A 23,136-nucleotide genomic window follows, 5' to 3' on the forward strand; every position below is an offset into this window, starting at 1 on the left:
AATGGTGTTGAAAGGTGTAAGCGTTTAAGAGATGAATCGCGCCAAAGTTTTGAGGAGATACTGACTAGTATAGTATATAAATAATGAAGATAACATACGTGTGCTCGCCTTCCAGGCGAGCCCACAATAAATGTAACCACTCACTTTGTCACTTATAGCTCCTATATTGTCACTGTTGGGCAGAAAGCAGGGTTTACATTATTACATCATTTCAAATGTCACATTTCAGTCCATTTCAAAGTCAGTTATTAGTGGTGTCATCCTGTTGGGTTTTGTATACTGATCATTGATCAACTAGGGTTACTACACCCCCACCCGTTCACTCTGATCAGCTAACACAGGGATGCTGACGGAACCCTTGTTAAAAACACCAGGACAAAAACCCACTCGTCCTAGACAATTCACCCTCCTGGCCCCCAAACTGTGGAATAAACTCCCTGTCGCACTTAGAACTACAGACTCACTCCCTAGCTTCCACCATGGACTGAAGACTCACCTCTCCATGTTTTTTTTTTTTTTTTTATCTTTTATGTTATTTTTTTGCAAATAAATGCTTTACTTTGTCTTTGTCATACTACAGTCAATGTCACATAAAAGTAGCTAAACGAGCCGATCTACCAGGCAGCACCGCGGTGCGTTTTGAGCTTGTAGATCTTTTTTAATTTCAATCCTGAAAAGACAACAATTTAGTTCTTATGAGGTTTTCACCGGACAGCAACGACCCGTAATTATGAAAGAAATGCAGACTTCATCAGGTACCATCCCTGCTCCCAGAAGAGGGAGTTCATCAGGTACCATCCCTGCTCCCAGAAGAGGGAGTTCATCAGGTACCATCCCTGCTCCCAGAAGAGGGAGTTCATCAGGTACCATCCCTGGTCCCAGAAGAGGGAGTGCAGACTTCATCAGGTACCATCCCTGGTCCCAGAAGAGGGAGTTCTTCATCAGGTACCATCCCTGCTCCCAGAAGAGGGAGTTCATCAGGTACCATCCCTGGTCCCAGAAGAGGGAGTTCTTCATCAGGTACCATCCCTGCTCCCAGAAGAGGGAGTTCATCAGGTACCATCCCTGGTCCCAGAAGAGGGAGTTCTTCATCAGGTACCATCCCTGCTCCCAGAAGAGGGAGTTCATCAGGTACCATCCCTGGTCCCAGAAGAGGGAGTTCTTCATCAGGTACCATCCCTGCTCCCAGAAGAGGGAGTTCATCAGGTACCATCCCTGGTCCCAGAAGAGGGAGTGCAGACTTCATCAGGTACCATCCCTGGTCCAAGAAGAGGGAGTTCTGTACTTTGACACATGGAACATGGTGTGCTGCGGTTGTGGGCACCAAACTGAAGGCTGGGGTTGGAGGCTTTTCATGATATCATACCATCCGACATTCCACACAAAATTACACGCACATCTCAGGTAATTAACAACCTGCAGGGGTCTGGAGGGAGTTGTAATGCAAATGCAAATATCACATTGATAGGCAGGTAGGCTTGTTCTGATTGGGAAAGATGATTGGGAAAGAATCCGATTGGATGGATGATCACTGATTTTCTGATGTTTTTTTCTGCTGTGCTGCTATTAAGGTCATTTTAACAACTTGAACCATAGCATGCCTGTTCTTGGGCTAACATTTGGCGAACGTAGCAGTTCTGCAGGCTCACAATGCGGTGCGACTCATGATGCGCTGTGAGCCAGTAGATCGGCTATTTTCGGCAAAGATATGTAATGTAGAGACAAAATGAAAAAAGGGCTCAAATATCTCTTTCTCGTCATGCCACAGGTCCAACTCTTTTCTCACGTCCCATTCCTTTAACCTTGTGCATAGTAAATCGTTATTGTATTTGACAACCCCACCTCTCCTACTCCGCCTGGCTATCGGATCTTGTATCACTGTCAGATCTTTTTATGGAAACAATTCAAATCACAATATGAAAATAGCAAGGCTTACGCAAGCCAAGTCTTGAGTCTTAAAGGGATATTTCACTTTCAAAAAAACTTTTGGTAATTTTATCATCTAATCAGGCTTTTATGAATACCCTGAACAGTTTTTAATTAGCTTGATTGAATATTTAGATATTTGATGTAAATGTTACCAGGCCCTCCAGGCCCAGGGCCTCTCCCCACACACACCCATTGTAACTTCAAACTTCAATTTAACCTTGATAGATTCATTAAAAAACACCCATTATTTTTTCTGGTGACTCATAATACCCCAGTAATATGTGAGCAGGCTGTGTTTTTTCGATAACTTTTTTCATTTATTTTTAATAATAATTTTTTTGTATTTCATTTTTTCCATTTTCCCAAATAATTATTAAAAATAAATGAAAAAAGTTATCGAAAAAACACGACCTGCTCACGTATAAGGAGGGTAGTATGAGTCACCAGAAAAAAAATAATGGGTGTTTTTAATGAATCTATCATGGTTAAAATGGAGTTTGAAGTTACAATGGATGTGTATGTGGAGAGAGGCCCTACCACTGCTCCCTGTTGAAAGTGGAATATCCCTTTAATTCCTTTCAGTACTGTGCTTACACAGCATTGTCCTGCTTCACTCGATTTCACATCGACGGGACCGATGTTTTCCTTCCAAGAATGCAGTATTCACTGCTGATTCCACAATGCCTGTGTTCTTTTCCTGCAATCTGTAATTTCCATGTCCTACCTGAGATTAAAATCTGGGTCTCCCCCATGGGAGTACATTTGTCACTCAGGTACAAGCAGTGAAATGCTGTTCTGCAGAGAATGTTCTAAGATATATACAACACAACAAGACAAGACAAGACAAGACAATACAATACAAGTACAATATTCAAGTAACTGCTGTGTACAGTATATGCAGAGGCGAGAGAAGAGAGAAAGAGATGTGGTGTGCTCAGCCGACCGTCACTTTCTGCAGCACTCATAGCCTGGGAAGAGCTCTTTCTTTGATACTGTATATAGTTGGCACTGTCAAGATACTCTTGTAGCTCTTATATAGTTGGCACTGTCAAGATACTCTTGTAGCTCTTATATAGTTGGCACTGTCAAGATACTCTTGTAGCTCTTATATAGTTGGCACTGTCAAGATACTCTTGTAGCTCTTATATAGTTGGCACTGTCAAGATACTCTTGTAGCTCTTATATAGTTGGCACTGTCAAGATACTCTTGTAGCTCTTATATAGTTGGCACTGTCAAGATACTCTTGTAGCTCTTATATAGTTGGCACTGTCAAGATACTCTTGTAGCTCTTATATAGTTGGCACTGTCAAGATACTCTTGTAGCTCTTATATAGTTGGCACTGTCAAGATACTCTTGTAGCTCTTATATAGATGGCACTGTCAAGATACTCTTGTAGCTCTTATATAGTTGGCACTGTCAAGATACTCTTGTAGCTCTTATATAGTTGGCACTGTCAAGATACTCTTGTAGCTCTTATATAGTTGGCACTGTCAAGATACTCTTGTAGCTCTTATATAGATGGCACTGTCAAGATACTCTTGTAGCTCTTATATAGTTGGCACTGTCAAGATACTCTTGTAGCTCTTATATAGATGGCACTGTCAAGATACTCTTGTAGCTCTTATATAGTTGGCACTGTCAAGATACTCTTGTAGCTCTTATATAGTTGGCACTGTCAAGATACTCTTGTAGCTCTTATATAGTTGGCACTGTCAAGATACTCTTGTAGCTCTTATATAGTTGGCACTGTCAAGATACTCTTGTAGCTCTTATATAGTTGGCACTGTCAAGATACTCTTGTAGCTCTTATATAGTTGGCACTGTCAAGATACTCTTGTAGCTCTTATATAGTTGGCACTGTCAAGATACTCTTGTAGCTCTTGTCTGACACATTGAATTTCCTCAGATGCCTAAGGTGATCTAGGCCAGGGGTTTTCAAAGTGGGTGACGGGGCACCCTGGGGTGCCGCGACGGCAGTCCAGGGGTGCTGCGAGATGATTTGATAATATTTGGAATTTATTTGGACACTTGAAAAAATATTTAGTATCATTTTAAACTTGAAGTACAACGTTATTTTCAGTCAGTTCTAACCAAAATGGCTATTATCTCAACATTTTCCTTGCAACATAATCACTAAAATATCATCACTGTTGGGCAGAAACCCTGTATCTCCAAGTTTCAAATGTGTACGTCTTTTGGTAAAGAAAAGCCCTGCTTCATCATACAAGACTGTCGCACAAAACTAGTGAAAACAGCCGATCTACAACTGTGTGCTTGTAGATCTGCTGTTTTCACTAGTTTAGTACATTTTATAGCTGATAAATACAAAACGAACGGTTTTGGATATACAAGGTTTCCACCCGACAACGACGATATGCTATAAATATAAGGTGTTGGGAGTGAAAATTATAATGTAGGGGTGCCTCGGATTAAAAGAATATTTATGGGGTGCCCTGAGACAAAAAAGTTTGGGAACCCCTGATCTAGGCATTGCCTCGCTTTTATCTCTGTGTGCATGCTCCCAAGTCTGGCAGAATCCAACAACTTTGAGATCGCTGAGTCTTGGAACTCTATTGTGTGCAACGGAGGAAATCACAGTGTAGTGTGACCTTCAGTGTATTATTGCGATTTTACGATAGTTTCATTATTATTTATCATTCAAGTTCAAGTTTCTTCATTCTTTTTCTTTTCTGGTGTATGCACGAAATGCACTTGAAGTGGGATAACCAGTTGATTTTCATTGGTTCGTTGTTCATTGTCATCAGCATTTTAATTTAAGATTATTTGTAAAAAGAAAGAAATGACAAAGTTGTCTTAATGAATATTCAGTATGAAATCAATGCTGGTGATGGTGTGTGTGCTAGTGGGTCTGTTGCTAGGTTACAGATATAATGAGGTAAACAAGGCAGATACAGTACATTTATAGAGATGTGGTCTGAGTGTTGTTATCAGGACTGTGTGACTCTCAGCCAATCACAACGCAAAGGTCAGAACTAAGTGTGGTATAATAAGCGGCACATACACATCATACCACAGACACACCATGCATGCGCACGCACGCACGCACGCACGCACGCACGCACGCACGCACGCACGCACGCACGCACGCACACGCACGCACGCACGCACGCACACACACACACACACACACACATACACGTGTACACACACATGCATGCACGCCAGCTGACCACAGGTCCCTAGCTAGTACCATGTACAGTAGGTATTGACTAGAACAAGACCTCTCATTGAGGGAAACACACACACGCACGCACGCACGCACACACACACACACACACACACACAGAACAGAAGTGGGACACAAACCAAACTCTCATGGACAATTTATATTTAAAGCAGCAGCCTGTAACTTCTGCGGCGTCCAGCAGAGTACACCGCGAAAGGGTTCATTGTCTTAACCCATTTAGAACGGGTACACATTATGGTGTATTATTATTTTATGCTTTAACTATTGAAAAATAGCAGATATACAAGCTCTCTACTAGCAGCTCAGGGTAAGTAAAATAGCAAAAAAAATTATTGTATTGGATTGAAAAAAAATAACCGAAATTCTTCGGTTTGGGCACTAAAAGAGTTTTTAATAGACCAGGTATTCTGTATAGAGCACTTCTCTACAGACCAGTTCTGCATCTATAGAGAAGCTCTCCTATTTTAGTGCTAACAGTGAACGTTATAGAACAAGGGTCTTCAATAGGGGGTCCGGGACCACTAGGGGGTCCTTAGAGTTACTACAGGGGATCCTCCAAATCTTTGTGTGATAGAAACAGTTTTTCCACATTTTTTATATTAACGATTTGAACCCTAGTGTCCATATTCTGAGAACTTTAGGTGTTGTGAGCTTTTAGATCGTCTATTTTTGGCAAAAAGGTTTGGTGTAGAAGGGGAAAAAGAGCAGACTAAGTACAGAGTGAAAGGTCGAGTTTATTAAGTATTGACGGTTCAAGTGGTTAAATATCTGAAAACACAAATTGACATGAATCCAAAATACACTGCGCTGTCAAACGATAAAATTATGAAAAGGTAGTGGGGGCCCGTGCTTCGTCTTTCTCTCAACTAAGGGGTCCTTGGCCTGAAAACGTTGCTGTGGCCTAGACTTAAATGATCACAGGAATGTGACTGAGATGCATTTTGCTCCTTCTAGAAGTGTGTGTGTGTGTGTGTGTGTGTGTGTGTGTGTGTGTGTGTGTGTGTGTGTGTGTGTGTGTGTGTGTGTGTGTGTGTGTGTGTGTGTGTGTGTGTGTGTGTGTGTGTGTGTGTGTGTGTGTGTTTATTCCCTGTTGTGGCCATAAGTGGGACAGAACAGTTACTTGGATGGAGAGGTGGCTTCAGCCAGGTCCTCAGGAAGGTGTGTGTGTACGTGGATGTGTGTCTATGTGCATGTGAGAGTGCGAGAGATGAAGACCTGAATAAGTGAAAAGTAAACTGGAGAAACAAAGAAGCGTGTGTGTGTGTGTGAGTTTGTCTAGCTATACTTATGGGGACTAAACGCATGTTCACACAGTCACCTGCAGGGGACCTCTGACAGTGTGGGGACAAAATAGTAGGTCCCCACAATGGTTAGGGTTAGGGTTAGAGGTTAGGGTAAGGCCACAGGAGCGCGCGAGCGTTAGAGAGAGAGGGAGAGAGCAGGGGTAAAAGAGACAGGAGGATATTTTTGAGTCTGACAAACTGGAGTCTCATGATGTTTTGAAGCCCTGAGCAAAGAGAGAGGGAGGGTGACGGAGAGAGAGAGAGAGAGAGAGAGAGAGAGAGAGAGAGAGAGAGAGAGAGAGAGAGAGAGAGAGAGAGAGAGAGAGAGAGAGAGAGAGAGAGAGAGAGAGAGAGAGAGAATCTGGTAGGAGACGAGGAGAGAGAGAGAGAGAGATTTATTCACCGTTTCTTTTTTTTTATCGTGTTGTAATCTCTGAGAGCTGTCCATGTTGATCTACAATTAGAATGTCCAAAACAGTCACTGGTCTAAACTAGACCGTGATGCCAGTTGTAGGCTTGTAGATTAGCAGTTGTACATGACACACCTTAGTACGGAAAAAGTACAAACCCAGTTTTACCGTAATTCCTCCAACACAAGCTGTGGCTGAGAGATAAACTTTACTCTCCCTTACTTGGAAAATATTGCTGTGTGACATAAAGAGTAAAGTTATGGATGTAATTGGATTGTTATATTAAAGGGTAACTTTTTGTTTATTTATTTTTTTACAACAAGTGTTCATATTTCAGATTGTAATTAGAGACAAGAAAAGATGAGTGTGGGAACCCTGTTATACTTTAATCAGGAACTGTTGAATGGACAAAAGTAATTGGTCAGATGATGCTGGCTGTGGATTGGAGGATAGAATGTTGGAGGTAGTGCCAGTTAAACCACATATTGCTTTAACCACTTTAAAATTTGTGTCCCAATTTCGTCCGTGTCATTATCAGTGAAAATGTAAAAACACACCCATTATTCATTTGATGAGCTGCAGCTGTGTTGTTTACGTCAGTGTATTATGGTCAGCCTTGTGCAATTCAATTCAAAGGAGCTTTATTGGCATGAGAACATTTGTGACACTTGCCAAAGCAAGTGTCACAAATAAAATAAAAACAGTTGAAAATGGGGAACATATATACAGTAGGAGGGGGTACAGCATTGTGTAAGCAGAGCTATGTCGCATTGTGACATTTTATATATGTACAGGGTATAAAGCTATGCAATCTGACATGTTTTTGAGTGGTGCTAACCGCTCCTACATCTGGCTTTGTTATAATATTTTTTTACTCTGCTATAGTTTTTAACCTGAACTGGAAAAAGGGGGTGTTCCAAAACACCCTCACCTCAAAGGCCTGCAACTCTGAGAGGCATACAAACGCACTCTCTCAGAGTTATGGGGGTCCTGGAAATAAAATAAATTAATTTAGTTGTATCAGTGTTTTTTAACAGTGAAGGGAGGCCATTGGCAGTGGCGTCAGTTCAGAAAAAGCTAAGGTATGGCAACATGACTGGTGTCTTGCACGCAAGACACCAGTCATGTTGCCATACCTTAGCAACAGGCATGATACATTTATTTTAAGAAGTACATTTTATTATTTTCCCCCCGTTTATATGGTTTCTTGGGCTGGATATGTGCATTGCACCTGTGCACCTGTGCAGCTGACCTGCGGAACCTGGGAATATAGTCTACCTTTTTGTCAAAATGGGGAGAAAAAAAAGTTCCTAGTGGCAGTCAGGAGCCTAGCAGCTGGGTTTTGATCAGTGACTGACTCCCAATCCATGTTAAGAGACTTAACAACAGTCATCAGTACAAGAGGAAACGAGAGCATGTAAAACAATCTCCACATCCTTGAAGGAGAGGAAAGGTTTTACTTGAGCAAAGGCACACACGCACACGCACACGCACGCACGCACACACACACACACACACACACACACACACACACACACACACACACACACACACACACACACTCGCACACTCGTGCACGTGCGCCCTGGGGTGGTATCTGTGGGTCAAGCTGAGTGCTGCTGGGAAGTGGACTGTTGGCTGCCAGTTAGTCACGTGACTTGACAGAGAAGTCATGTGATCAGAGCGTCATGTGGTCATAATATGTGTCTGCTGTACTGTAGGTGTGTTAGTGCCGTTTGTGCGTTGCTAATGGATGTCATCACTGTAATGGTTGCTACAGTAGAGGATGATCTGATAAGAGACTTAGGCACGCACGCACGCACGCACGCACACACACACACACACACACACGCACGCACACACACACACACACACACACACACACACACACACACACACACACACACACACACACACACACACACACACACGCACACACACACATTCTCAGTCAGTCATGACCTGTATTACATCATGAGACAAGATATCGTCGTTGTCGGGTGGAAACTTTGTATGTCCAAGACCGTTCGTTTTGTATTTATCATTTTAAAAATGAACTAAACTTGTGAAAATAGCAGATCTGCAAGCACACAACGCCTCGCACTGTTGTGTGCTTGTAGATCGGCTGTTTTCACTACTTTTGTGCAACAGCCTTGTATGATGAAGCAGGGCTTTGCTTTGTGAAAAAAACATACAAACTTGAAACTTGGAGATACGAGGTTTCTTCCCGACAGTGACGATATGCTCTTTCTATTTCTATTTGAGGAACTCTCACTGGTGATGTAAAATGACTTTGCATCCTGATTGGTTAATTGGGTGGCGATCTTGACATAAAGCAATGGGATTGGCTCAGAGCTGTACTCATGTTTATAAGTATAAATTAACAAGTGTGTTAATATTCGTAGGTTATTATTCTTATTGGGTTAATCGCACAATGGCTATTGCATAACTGGGCAGGGCATGCATTTCCTATTTGCATTTTTCCCGACTTCCATAATTCCAGAGTAGACCAGTGTGCACTGGGCGCCGATCTAGTACTATTGTTAATACGTGGGTTATCTCTCTATAAATTCCAGGATCATGTATCTGTACAGGTGTGCTTGTTTGTCCTGGGCATTTCCAATTTGCCTACTCAACCCATCGGGTTCACGGATTGGCCAGGCTTTGCGTCACGTTTGTGCTGCTGCAGCAATATTTTGTGTGCACAATAGGACTCCATTCCTACAGGGCAATGTACAAAATGTATGCATCTGTCTGTCTGCGGGTGTGTACATTTTAGGCCTGAGATTATGGAATGCTTTAACTATAGAAAAATAGCAGATATACAAGCTCACAGCGCGGCACCGAGTGCCGCGCTGCGAGCTTGTAGATCTGCTATTTTTGAAAAAGTCGTGAAAATGTGTGCAAATCTTTGACTTGTATGTATTTTTAAAGCGAACATTTTGTAACTCAAATCTGGCTTCTGGGTGGTCCCTGGAACTAAATATGTTGTGATGGGGGTCCGTGGCCAAATAAATATAATTTTGGGGGTCCTTCGCATGAAAAGGTTTGAGAACCACTGACACAGTAGTCTCTCAAGAACAGACTAACTGAGCTCCAGTTAAGTGAAAAGAAGCATTTAAAAAAAATCTTAGAAAGATTCAAAAGACACTTATAGAGTTGGGTCAAAATTCTAATTTTCACGATTTTTCAAAAATAGCAGATCTACAAGCTCGCAGCGTGGCACTCGGTGCCGCGCTGTGAGCTTGTATATCTGCTATTTTTCAATAGTTAAAGCATAAAATAATGATACACAATAATGTGTAACCCGTTCTAAATGGGTTAATATGGATGGTATCCCTGCAGTGGCTCAGAAGGTAGAGGGGCCGCTTGGGAACTGTAAGGATCCCGGTTTGCTCCCGGGCTCCCCTATAGTACAGGCATTCTAGGGTTGAACCTTGAACAAATTGCAACACAAACTCTTTCAACTTTTTTTGTTTCATAAATATGTTAGTAATAACATATCAAAAGTCCTAAGAAATCCAAGTGGTGGAACATAGTGAAGTGGTGGAACATAAGTTGGGCTCCCATCGACTTTCTATACAGGAGGAAAATACCCAGAAAAAAATCTGCTTTAAGTAGGATGTGAGGGGTCTAACTAGGGGTTTGTCATGATGCTGAATCCATTGCAAGCATTTTTTTTGCACAAAAAACATTCCTTGGCCCCAGAAAACGCCCACAAAACTGATGAAAAGTGAATGAGTCATCACTGACAGCATCATGACAAACCCCTAGTTAGACCCTTCACATCCTACTTAAAGCAGATATTTTTTCTGGGTATTTTCCTCCTGTATAGAAAGTCGATGGGAGCCCAATTTATGTTCCACCACTTCACTATGTTCCACCACTTGGATTTCTTAGGACTTTTGATATGTTATTACTAACATATTTATGAAACAAAAAAAGTTGAAAGAGTTTGTGTTGCAATTTGTTCAAGGTTGGCCCATTTTTTTTCTTAGATTGCCTGTACTACTAGTCTTATTGTCGAAGTGTCCTTGAGCAAGACACTGAACCTCTAACTGCTCTCGATGAGCAGGTCGGTGCCTTGCATTGTTTCCTCCTCCATCGGCCGCTGTGTGAATGGGTGAATGTACTGTGTACATTGTAAAGCGCAGCGCATTATTTACCATTTTTACCATTTACCTGTATGTCAATATTTAGTTGATCGGTCCTATATTAGTGGGTACTGCACTGGGTTCAAGTCAACAAGTGTATTATATAAAGACAATAAAACACACTCTAAATATTATTCACAATACTTCACATTACTTCCTTGGCCTACTGGCAGCGTCGATCGGTCCTGGTTTGCAAGATTAGCCCCGGGGACATGGACAGACAAACCCTATTTTAGATGGCTCGCCTCTGAGGAGCCATATGCTGTAAAGAACATGCGCACGCACGCACGCACGCACGCACGCACGCACGCACGCACGCACGCACACACACACACACACACACACACACACACACACACACAGTCTGTAGCACAAAATAATACAAAGATGGTCCGCTTACTCAACCAGACAAACACACAAGAAACAAGTTCACAGTCACACAACCTCACAGTAGAAGTGTTTACACAAAAGACACACAACACAAAAGCATACATGCATGCATGTTGAACTGCACGCACGCACTCACGCACACACACACACACACACACACACACACACACACACACACACACACACACACACACACACACACACACACACACACACACACACACACACACACACGCATGATGCAAGCGCACCCAAACTACTTGGTTTGTTGACCCTTTGCAGTTGTGCTTTTATTGAGGTGTGACTGGAAATGGAATGTTGTTAAAAGTGTGTGTGTCCCGGTTGTTCTAAGAAGCTGTGATGTAATATTTATTTGAATTTCAGTAATAGTAAGAGTAAAGAGAACCTCCCACCACACCCCCATAACACCTGAAGAACAGATACTGTAGTTCTAACTGTGTTTAAAATATTTTTTTAAACTTGCTCTGAAGAAGGCTTCACGCCGAAACGTGTTAGCGTTCAGAATAAAATGGAACTTAATATCTGAGCCCGTCTTGTATTCTCATTCTGGTGTGCTGCTTTTTCCACTCATGTGGATCCTTGTATTGTGTTTAGAATATGTCTGCTCTACGGTTGGGTTATTTGGACACAATCAAATGTCACAATATTGTCAAATACCGCTACTGTGACGGCAATATTGTAATGTGATGTAATTTTTCTTTATCATCATGAATAGCACGCAAGTTTGTGGCGCGCCACTGTTTTTGACAAAATGTCAAAAGCATAAATATGGCTTGACCTATTAAAACCGGGAAAGCATCTGTGTCGTTTTAGATTTCTTTATCCATTCAAAGATAACAGATACAAGCTCAAAGGGTGGCACTGAGCTTGTAGATGCTGCAAGCTTTGGAAAAATCATGAAAATCTGTGCAAATCCTTGAGTATATATATATTTTAAAGCTAACCTTTTCCCCTGTAGCACAATATTTTGAGATGGGGGGGGTCATGGCCAAATACAGATCATCTTGGGGGTCCTTGACATGAAAACGTTGTTCACGATGAAGTATTTAAAAAAAGCTGTTGGGATCGACTGTAGAAGACATTTGTAGAATAGGCCTCGGGTCTTAACTCATACAGTGCCAAACGACTTTTAGATCAACTTTCTCACTATGGACTTCCCTGCCAGACGACTTAAATCGACTTTTACTTAGAAAAAAAACAAAAAAAAAAATTTTTTTTCAAAAATTTTTTTTTTCAAAAAAAAATGTTTGGACCCCATTAAATCTAGTAAACATGATTTTAATCGCGATTTTGCATGTTCCACCCCCATACAACCCCATCTTTCATACAGGATAGCCATCTTTGCTTACATAACATGTAAAACATAATGGCTATTATCTCAAGAATGCCTGAACGGATTTCCAATCTGTTCTTTTTGTTTGAAAGCTGTGAACAGCCTGCACAAACATGGTGCATGATCTGTGCATGGGCGTGCATGATCTGTGCACTATAAATTACATGGAAGTCTATGGAGAGGGCTGGCAGGGAGAACCCAAAGAAGGCATATTTAATTGGCAGTAACTGAGTTAATGGGTTATGTGATTAAAAGCAGGAAAAGACAACACTGATGTTAAATCATTTTATTATTATTACTACGATATTCAAAACCCTCCTAGACGATATCTAGTGTCCTATCACATTGATATATTGCCCAGCCTTAAGCCCTTTGCACACAGGCGCGTTTATCCGCACGGATGAAACGGACAATTTCGTTTTTTAAAAAGAAAACAATGATTCTCTATGACCTCATGCACACCGGATCCGAATTAGCCGTGCGACGAGTGGCTGCGGCCGTGCGTTTTTTTCTCGATCGAACCCAGTTCGATTTGTGCGTCTTGTCGCATGCTGTAAAAAACTCATCACTCCTTTTATGACTCCTTTTGGGATCCGCAGCGCCGATTCCGCACAGCATTGCACACCAAATCCAATGTGTTTTATTCATGTAGCAAACGAAGAAAAAAAAAACGCAACTGTCCTGTGGAAAGGGCTTTAGTGTCCACCTCACCTTTCCTCAATACATACCCGTAATAAACCCTTTTGCAAATCCCGCCCCATTCTGCCCTGTTACTATGATGGGACATTAACCCTGGGCAGATTGTTTTTATAGTGGAGGTGGATGGGATTTTTTTCCCCCTTCAAAGCCTCATTACAGCTATGTAAAGTACCAAAGGAAAAACACCTAGGTGATATTAATAAAAAGGGAAGACAAAGGTACAGTAGTTACATTGCAAAACAGGGGATTTACCCGAAAATATATGTTTTAATTTGTTTAATCCCAGTGGGACAGAATCCTCTTTGCAGATTCTTTTATAGTGGTAGTGGATGCGATTTTTTTTCCCTTCATAGCCTCATTACAGCTATATAAAGTACCACAAAAAACACATCTACGTGATATTAATAAAAAGGGAAGAAAAAGGTACAGTAATTACATAGCAAAACAGTAGTTTTCCCCCGAAAAATAAATGTTTTAATTAGTTTAATCCTCTGGATCAGAGATAGAAAGAGAAGCGCATTGCATCTTGGGTACTAGGAAGAGGACAGAGAGAATGTTTCTCCTCACATAATAGGCTGGCTTTTCGTAATTCTGCCCATTTAAATTATATGTACCCAATCGTGACTCTTAGACCATTGATAAGGTACATGTGAACTAGTTTGTTGAAGCTTATTCGTTATGATGAGCGAGATCGCTTGACGCTTGCCGTCGCTATCACCGTACCGGCCGATCTCCGTGTCGCGCACTGCGGACAGTTTTTGAAAGGCTGAAGCAACATTCTCCACTGCACAAACTCCACCCCCGATAGCAAAAAGTGAATGTTTTTTTCTGGTTGGCCAGTCAGGGAGTCTCAGGGACCAATCAGAAGGCTGACAAACGGTCTATTGCCAATAAACTAATTTTGACCCTCTCCTCTCCTCTCCTCTCCTCTCCTCTCCTCTCCTGTAGGATCGTAAGCTGTCTAAGTCGGAGCGGCAGCGCTTCAAGGAGGAGGCGGGCATGCTGAAAGGCCTGCAGCATCCAAACATCGTGCGTTTCTACGACTCCTGGGAGCTACCGTCGAAAGGGAAGAAATGCATCGTCCTGGTGACCGAACTGATGACCTCAGGAACACTCAAGACGTGAGAGAGACACACACACACGCGCGCGCGCGCGCGTGCACACGCACACACACACACAGTTTTATTTCCTACCTTCCCTGTCTTTCATTCATTCATCCATACTGAAAGTTATATTTTATTGTTAAAACAAACTAAACTAATACCTTATAATGTTAAAGGGATCCCTGGCTAATACGACAAATATGCCTTAATACATTATAATTGTCCTCTATAACTACAATGTAAAATTAAAAACACCTTAAATATTTTATTTCTTCTAGAAATAGCTAATCTTTCACTCAATAGGGGAAATGCCTGTCGCAAGTTGATGATGTCCCTATGGAATTTATGGCATGCATGTGCGAAAACAGAAAACAAACACATTTGAAATATGCTCATATTAACCATAGGAAGTATTACGTTTGTTTTTATTTGCACATGCATGCCATAAATTCCATAGGGATAGATCACACATGACATTTATGACATCATCAACTTGCAACGGGCATTTCCCCTATTGAGTGAAAGATTAGCTATTTCTAGAAGAAATAAAATATTTAAGGTGTTTTTAATTTTACATTGTAGTTATAGAGGACAATTATAATGTATTAAGATATATTTGTTGTATTAGCCAGGGATCCCTTTAAAATGTTAAAGCTCTATATTCTGATAGTATTGTCAGTACATATTGTTATAGAATCGGTGTTCTCATCCAGCTCTTTAGTAAATAGAAAATACATTTGGTGGGTCACCAATTTCATCCAATCGATCAGCTTAAACATTATACAATTTCACTCCACAAGTTCAGTATTATTTTATTCAAGTATCCTGTATGGGTTCTCATCTCTCCCTTGGTTGGAATCCTGACCAGAAATTAGTTTTTTCTGTTTACAAAAGATCTGGAGAGACACAGAGACACCCTGTTACTGAACAATGGGAGTGACACGTTCCTGTCGTCCCATTGTGGGTGACCGTGATCATGACCGTGGTAGATGGTGGCACTAGGGCTCTCACGATATGACATTTTACATGACGATTATTTATCACTCAAATAATTGGCGATTAACGATTTAATTGTGTTTTTGTCGTTGACAATTACATTTCTGTTTGGCCTTTAGGCTTTGAAGTTACACATGGTAGATATGATACATAACCTAAGTATTACTGACATATTTGACAACTTTATACTTAAAAAAGACCATTGATAGTGGAAATAGCCGATCTACAAGCTCACAACGCGTCGCGAGCTTGTAGATCTGCTATTTCCACTATTTTTGACTTTTTTTTTTAAATATATGAACATTTTTCAACATGGAAAGATTATGACGATTATGAAAAATAATCACGATTATTTCAAAAAAAATCACGATTAGACGATTATGTAATAATTGTAACAGCCCTAGGTGGCACTATAACGCTTGAGGGGATAGTCAGGTGACGAAGCAGCAACGTCAGTAAGACTGAAACATAGGAGAGGTAGAGGGAAGAGTGACCCCAGGGCTCCACCGGCGGCGTCGCGTTGCTCTGCGTCGTGGCGGCTTCATTGACGCCGTCACATTGACGTCCGACCGGCTCCACCGCAGCGCAGCGGCTGTGTATTCAGTCTATGGCCAATATAGCCCATTTCCAAAACTACATGAAAATCACTTTCAAACAGGAATAAAACTATTTGTGACCTGAATGTGAACGTATAGAGCACACTATGTTCACAGCAGAGAGCAGCAATGCACCACGGACCACTTTGTTTTGTCATGATTAAAGCCTATGTTGTATAATTTTATCAAAGAAGACCGCTGTAATTACATAAAAAAATATGCTAGGATTTCTGGGACATCTAGTCACCCTTGTGAATGACGTGAATGGATAGCCAACAGCAGAAAAGCACGTATGTAGCCTACATTTAAATATACAATGCATTTATTCATATTTTATACATGACTGGACGTTGTGGACGCCGTCAAAAAATTGAACCGGGGCGATTTTTGAATTTGGACGCCGTCAAGGGAGCGTCCGACGCGGACGTTGACGTCGGCAGTGGAGCACCCTTCATTGATTAAAACGGGAGCGTTCCCAACGTTGACGTTGACGCAACGCTGGACGCGCTCGGTGGAGCCGGGGGGTAAGAGATGAGAACTGATCACAGAACTAGGGCTGTCACGATATGACATTTTACATGACGATTATTTGTCACTCAAATAATTGGCGATTAACGATTTAATTGTGTTTTTGTCGTTGATAATTACATTTCTGTTTGGCTTTTAGGCTTTGAAGTTGTACATGGTAGATATGACACATAACCTAAATATACAAAGAAATTACTGACACATTTGACAACATACTACTTGAAAAATAACTTTGATAGTGGAAATAGCCGATCTACAAGCTCACAACGCAGCTTATAGATCTGCTATTTCCACTATTTCGGACATTTTTCAACATTCACGATTATGACGATTATGACAAAATAATTGCGATAATGTCAAATAATCACGATTAGACGATTATGTAATAATTGTGACTACACAGAACATAAAAGACAAGGTGCAGAGACCAGTTTGAAAACATTGTGAAGATCAAAGGGTACTGGAAGTGTGTTTGAGGGGTATTTTAGGCTTTTGTCTCTCAAACCTGCAATAGACTTCATTCTGGTTGAGGGTCAGCAGATGAATGGGATTTTTTCCCCGTGCAGTTGGTCATTTCCTGCGGGCCATTCCACACTGATGATGTCGTTAACTGCAGAGTAGCTTCCTTTGGCAGATCTTATTCCTTTAGGGCAGGGGTTCCCACACTTTTTTATCTCAGGTAGGGCTGTCACAATTATTACATAATCGTCTAATCGTGATTTTTTTGACATAATCGTGATTATTTTTCATAATCGTCATAATCGTTTCCATGTTGAAAAATGTTCATATATTTAAAACAAAAGTAAAAAATAGTGGAAATAGCAGATCTACAAGCTGCTGTGAGCTTGTAGATTGGCTATTTCCACTATCAATGTTGTTTTTTAAGTATAAAGTTGTCAAATATGTCAGTAATCTTTTTGTATATTTAGGTTATGTGTCATATCTGCCATGTGCAACTTCAAAGCCTAAAAGCCAAACAGAAATGTAATTATCAACGTCAAAAACACAATTAAATCGTTAATCGCCAATTATTTGAGTGACAATTAATCGTCATGTAAAATGTCACATCGTGACAGCCCTAATCTCAGGGCACCCTATAAATATTTGTTTTAATCCGAGGCACCCCTACATTATAATTTTCACTCCCAGCACCTTATATTTATAGCATATCGTCTTTGTCGGGTGGAAACCTTGTATGTCCAAAACCGTTAGTTTTGTATTTATCATCTATAAAATGTAGTTTTAGCATCTATGCAACTAGTGAAAACAGCAGATCTACAAGCACACAGATGCGAGGCGTTGTGTGCTTGTAGATCGGCTGTTTTCACTCGTTTTGTGCGACGGTCTGGTATGATGAAGCAGGGCAAAAGACGTACACATTTGAAACTTGGAGATACAAGGTTTCTGCCCGACAGTGACGATATTTTAGTGATTATGTTGCGAGGAAACCGTTGAGATAATAGCCATTTTGGTTAGAACTGACTGAAAATAACTTTGTACTTCAAGTTTAAAATTATACTAAATTATATTTTGTCCAAATAAATTCCAAATATTATCAAATGATCTCGCGGCACCCCTGGACTGCCATCGCGGCACCCCAGGGTGCCCCGTCACCCACTTTGAAAACCCCTGCGTTAGGGTGTACTTGTGTCCTTCTTCCAGACATCTTTGTCCCCACTCCACACACCCTTAAGACAAGATTATATTTTCCATGTAGGCAGACACGCACGCACGCACGCACGCACACACGCACGCACTCACACAGAAGAAAAAGATGAGATGGGAAATATAAGTGCCATTCAATCCACTCAACATAATGTTGAGTGGATAAGCTAATGTTTATTATTTATTAATTTTGCCTTCTATCCAAGGCGCTTTACAATGATTATGCATCACATTCACCCATCGATGGTGGAGGAAACCATGCAAGGCACCAACCTGCTCATCGGGAGCAATTCGTTGTTCAGTGTCTTGCTCAAGGACACTTTGACACTAACTCTGGGGGAACCCGGGATCAAAGTGGGAAACTTCTTGGGGTTCAAATCCACCGTGGTGCATCTGGCAGGCCGGGCACCTATGTCAGGGGCAGTGTTGGGCAGTAACGAATTACTAATAATATATTACTGTAATATTATTACTTTATCCAGTAACGAGTAGTGTAAGGTATTACTCTGTCAAAAACGGTAATATATAACGCTTTACTCCGCCAAAAAAAACACCTCGTTACAACGTTACTCGTGCCTCTCTGGCCGGAGTGGAGAGCACTCAGAGCAGCGCATGCAGCTGCTTAATTGACGGTCGTTAACTTCTTTTGATGTTCTCTGAGAGCCTAGGTCAACTTGACACAGAGTTGCGCAGCGAGTCGTAGATTGCGTCGCAACACACACACACACACACACACACACACACACACACACACACACACACACACACACACACACACACACAGAAGAGAGAGAGAGAGAGAGACACACACACACACAGAAGAGGGAGAGAGAGAGAGAGAGATAGAGAGAGAGAGAGAGACGGTCGGTGAGCCCCTCCTCTTCTCATTTACACACGACGACACACAGGGAGAAGTAGTTTCTCTTCATCTCCGTGGTGCTGGATTGTTTTTCAACTTACTCCTAATAAAGTAGGCTGCTTTCTGATTAGGCCTATATCCTTTATTCTGAGTTAAAGACCATACAGAGCCTAGGATCAAAATTACTGACAGTTTTAAATGTCTGGTAAATGCACTGATCACAGCTGTCAATTAAAGCTTGTTTGGCTGATTGGAGACTTATTCTTCCAATAAATTGGATTCTGTTCTAAAAGGAGCTGGCTAAACAGATTGTGTCATTGTACCCTACATCTCTTTTCTTTTGCGGGGTAAAAAAAAAAAAGTAATATAACTTAATATATTATATATTACTCTTGATTCCAAGTAATAAGTAATATAATATTATTACTTTTTCCAAGGAGTAATAAGTAATATGTAACGATTACTCTCCTAAGTAATATTGCCCAACACTGGTCAGGGGTTCCCAAACTTTTTTGACTTGGCAACCCATAAATATTTTTTTTAATCTGAGGCACCCCTACATTATAATTTTCACTCCCAGCACCTTATATTTATAGCTTATTGTCGTAGTCGGGTGGAAACCTTGTATGTCCAAAACCGTTCGTTTTGTATTTATCATCTATAAAATGAACTAAACTAGTGAAAACAGCAGATCTACAAGCACACAACGCCTCGCATCGCGAGGCGTTGTGTGCTTGTAGATCGGCTGTTTTCACTAGTTTTGTGCGACGGTCTTGTATGATGAAGCAGGGCAAAAGGCGTACACATTTGAAACTTGGAGATACAAGGTTTCTGCCCGACAGTGACAATATTTTGGTGATTATGTTGCTAGGAAAACGTTGAGATAATAGCCATTTTGGTTAGAACTGACTGAAAATAACTTTTTTTTTTAAACCTTTTTCAAGATTAAAATTATACAAAATATTTTTTCAATTGTCCAAATAAATTCCAAATATTATCAAATGATCTTGCGGCACCCCTGGACTGCTGTCACGGCACCCCAGGGTGCCCCCTCACCCACTTTGAAAACCCCTGACCTATGTATACAAACACAAATGGCCATGTTCGGGGAATAGTTAAAAGAACAAGATGATGCGCACATCCTTTCCAAGTGCTGGTGCTGGGCTCAGGTTGACATGAGATTAAAGAATGGAGGTCCGCACACAGCTCAATGCTCCACAGTGTTTATTTAAAACATAAAGTTAGACGACGTTTCGGCGTTTCGGCCATCAGTATGGACTGTCACCCTGACCTGAAGTACACAATTGATTTTAACTTTAAAAAAACTGTTTTAAAAAATTGTAAAACTTGTAACTTAAAAAATATTTAAAAAAATTGTAAAACACTGTTCTAAAAACATCCTAAAAATATTATGTGGTGGTACCTTTTCTATGTAACTTTGTATTCACTATATGGTATACTGAAAATAGTATGGTCATGTGATATGTCATGTGACTCTATCCTATAAAAGGAAGACAATGACTAATGATTTTCACCTGATGAAGGCCAGCTGATGGCCGAAACGTCGTCTAACTTTATGTTTTAAATAAACACTGTGGAGCATTGAGCTGTGTGCGGACCTCCATTCTTTAATCTCATGTTCGGGGAATGGAAGCAAGGTGGGGATGGTGATTTACTGCACGTACACCTACAGGCTGGGGCGGTACCCGTCAGTGGGGGATGTTGAATGGGAGATGGAGGCGTTGTACGTCCTCCCGGTGGGGCCTCCTCACTGGCAGGTGAGGCATTAGGGTACATCATCAGTGGCAAGCAATGGGGGAAATAATTGGCATATCTAAATCGGGTTTAAAAAACAAACAAACAAATATTGTTTTTTTTTTATCTGTAATCGAAGGTTATCGTTCTGTGTGTCTGTCTACCTGCCTCTCTGATTATCTGTCAATCTGTCCACTCTCAACTCTGTTTATTTTCTGTCACAATCTGGTGCACTCTTTGTTGTCTAAAGCAGTGGTTCTCAACCTGTGGGTCAGAGGGTTCCCCAAATTATTTTGGGGCGTCCCCAGATGTTTAGTGAAATGTTAACATTGTGTTCTCACTCAACAGTAAACTGACCAACATACAGTATAAGTGTATACAGGGTATCTGCACATTTCTTAATTGACAATTTAAGGACTTTAAAGACCTTTTTAATACCTCTGGTCAAACATCGGTAAAATATTAGAGACAGAAAATTGTGAAAATAGCCGATGTACATGTAGATCGGCTATTTTCACAAAGGAATAGATTGCGTCAGACTAAATGTAATACCAACTCCTACAATTCCAAGTGCTTGTGCAGGGTGGGGGGTCCCCAGTTAAAATATGATTCTTTTGGGGGTCGCGGCCTGAACAGGTTTTGAACCACTGGTCTAAAGTTTTTAGGATGCCACTGTGACCCAGTCTCTCTCTCTCTCTCTCTCTCTCTCTCTCTCTCTCTCTCTCTCTCTCTCTCTCTCTCTCTCTCTCTCTCTCTCTCAGCTACCTGAAGCGTTTCAAGGTGATGAAGATCAAGGTGCTGCGGTCGTGGTGCCGGGCAGATCCTCAAAGGCCTGCACTTCCTGCACACCCGAGCCCCGCCCATCATCCACCGGGACCTGAAGTGCGACAACATCTTCATCACGGGACCCACTGGCTCCGTGAAGATCGGAGACCTGGGCCTGGCCACGCTCAAGAGGTCCTCCTTCGCCAAGAGTGTCATAGGTACACACACACACACACCAGTGTTGTTTTTATACAGCAAATTTTGATTTAGTTTTAGTCATAGTCTTTTGAATAACATGTCTTTTAGTTTTAGTCTTAATTTAGTCACCTGAAAAGTATTAGTTTTAGTCTAATTTTAGTCGACTAAATATCATAAGATTTTAGGCAACTAAATCTACAGTTGATTTAGTCAACTAAAATGGATTTGGCAGGCCTTGATGACATTGTAATGGCTGATTTTACACTTGGTTGAGTGCTGAAAATAGCCGATCTACAAGCTTGTGAGCTTGTAGATCGGCTATTTTCAGCACGCAACACCTGAGAGCAACCAAACATAAAATGACTCTCTTCTCCACTAGTCCCTCCCTAACGTTTTAGTCTAGTTTTTATTTTGTCAATTGTCAATATATATATTTCGTCTTAGTTTTAGTCAGCACAGCTTACTTTTTATTTAGTTTTTATTTAGTTTTCGTCAGTGAAGAAAACGCAGTCGACAAACATTTTTCGTCATAGTTTTAGTCGACAAAATCAACACTGACACACACACACACACACACACACTGCACACATCACCTCAGCGTTTGCCTCTGCCCACGCTAACCAACCCACGAATGTTGATCTACCGGTTTATAGTGAATAAGCAGCACACTGTAAAAACCCTCACAGTTAATTTAACTCTGAGAGTCAAAGAAATAACATATGTACAAGCTCACAGCGCGTCACTGTTCATGCCACGCTGCCAGCTTGTACAAATGCTATTTTTGGACATTTCTGAAAGATCTTGAAAGTTTGAGAACTACTGATTTAGAAGGCATTTGTAGAATCTGCCTCAGGTCTTAACTCTTATTGTGCCAATTAACGTCCTGCGTGCCTATCCCGAACTAGTTCGGCTTTTAAAAAAAAAAAAAAACATTTTGTAAAAAAAAAAAAAAAAAAAAAAAAACATTTTTTTCTTCGAGCCGGACCGCCGGCCGTCATCTGTTTACACGGCCCGCGAGAGCGTCGCGCCACCGATATTTACCATCCACTCCAATGCAATCCAGGATCTTTAGAGCTAATTTTCTCTGTTCCATGCATATCCATGAGGTGTGCAAGGTTTAATCATGGCTAAATCGCCGAAAATAGGCTTCTAAAATGCTTGGTAGCCAATAGCTAACTTCAAGCTAACTTCATCCTGTCCCTGTTCATGACACAAAGGAAAGTGTTCAGGCGCGTCATGGCT

The 23,136-nt window shown here is 41.2% G+C and overlaps 1 protein-coding gene across 1 annotated transcript in view; it reads left to right on the plus strand.

Moving 5' to 3' along the window:
• LOC308308949 (serine/threonine-protein kinase WNK1-like) overlaps window positions 1-23,136 on the plus strand; it is a 183,644-nt gene that overhangs the window by 43,327 nt on the left and 117,181 nt on the right. Inside the window, 3 exon segments of the mRNA XM_080754405.1 lie at window positions 14,378-14,550; window positions 21,693-21,747; window positions 21,749-21,914. Of these exon segments, the coding sequence (XP_080610531.1) occupies window positions 14,378-14,550; window positions 21,693-21,747; window positions 21,749-21,914 (394 nt within the window).

The sequence above is a fragment of the Nannobrachium achirus genome (assembly GCF_963921795.1).
Source record: "Nannobrachium achirus genome assembly, chromosome: 23".
Lineage (NCBI taxonomy): Eukaryota > Metazoa > Chordata > Actinopteri > Myctophiformes > Myctophidae > Nannobrachium > Nannobrachium achirus.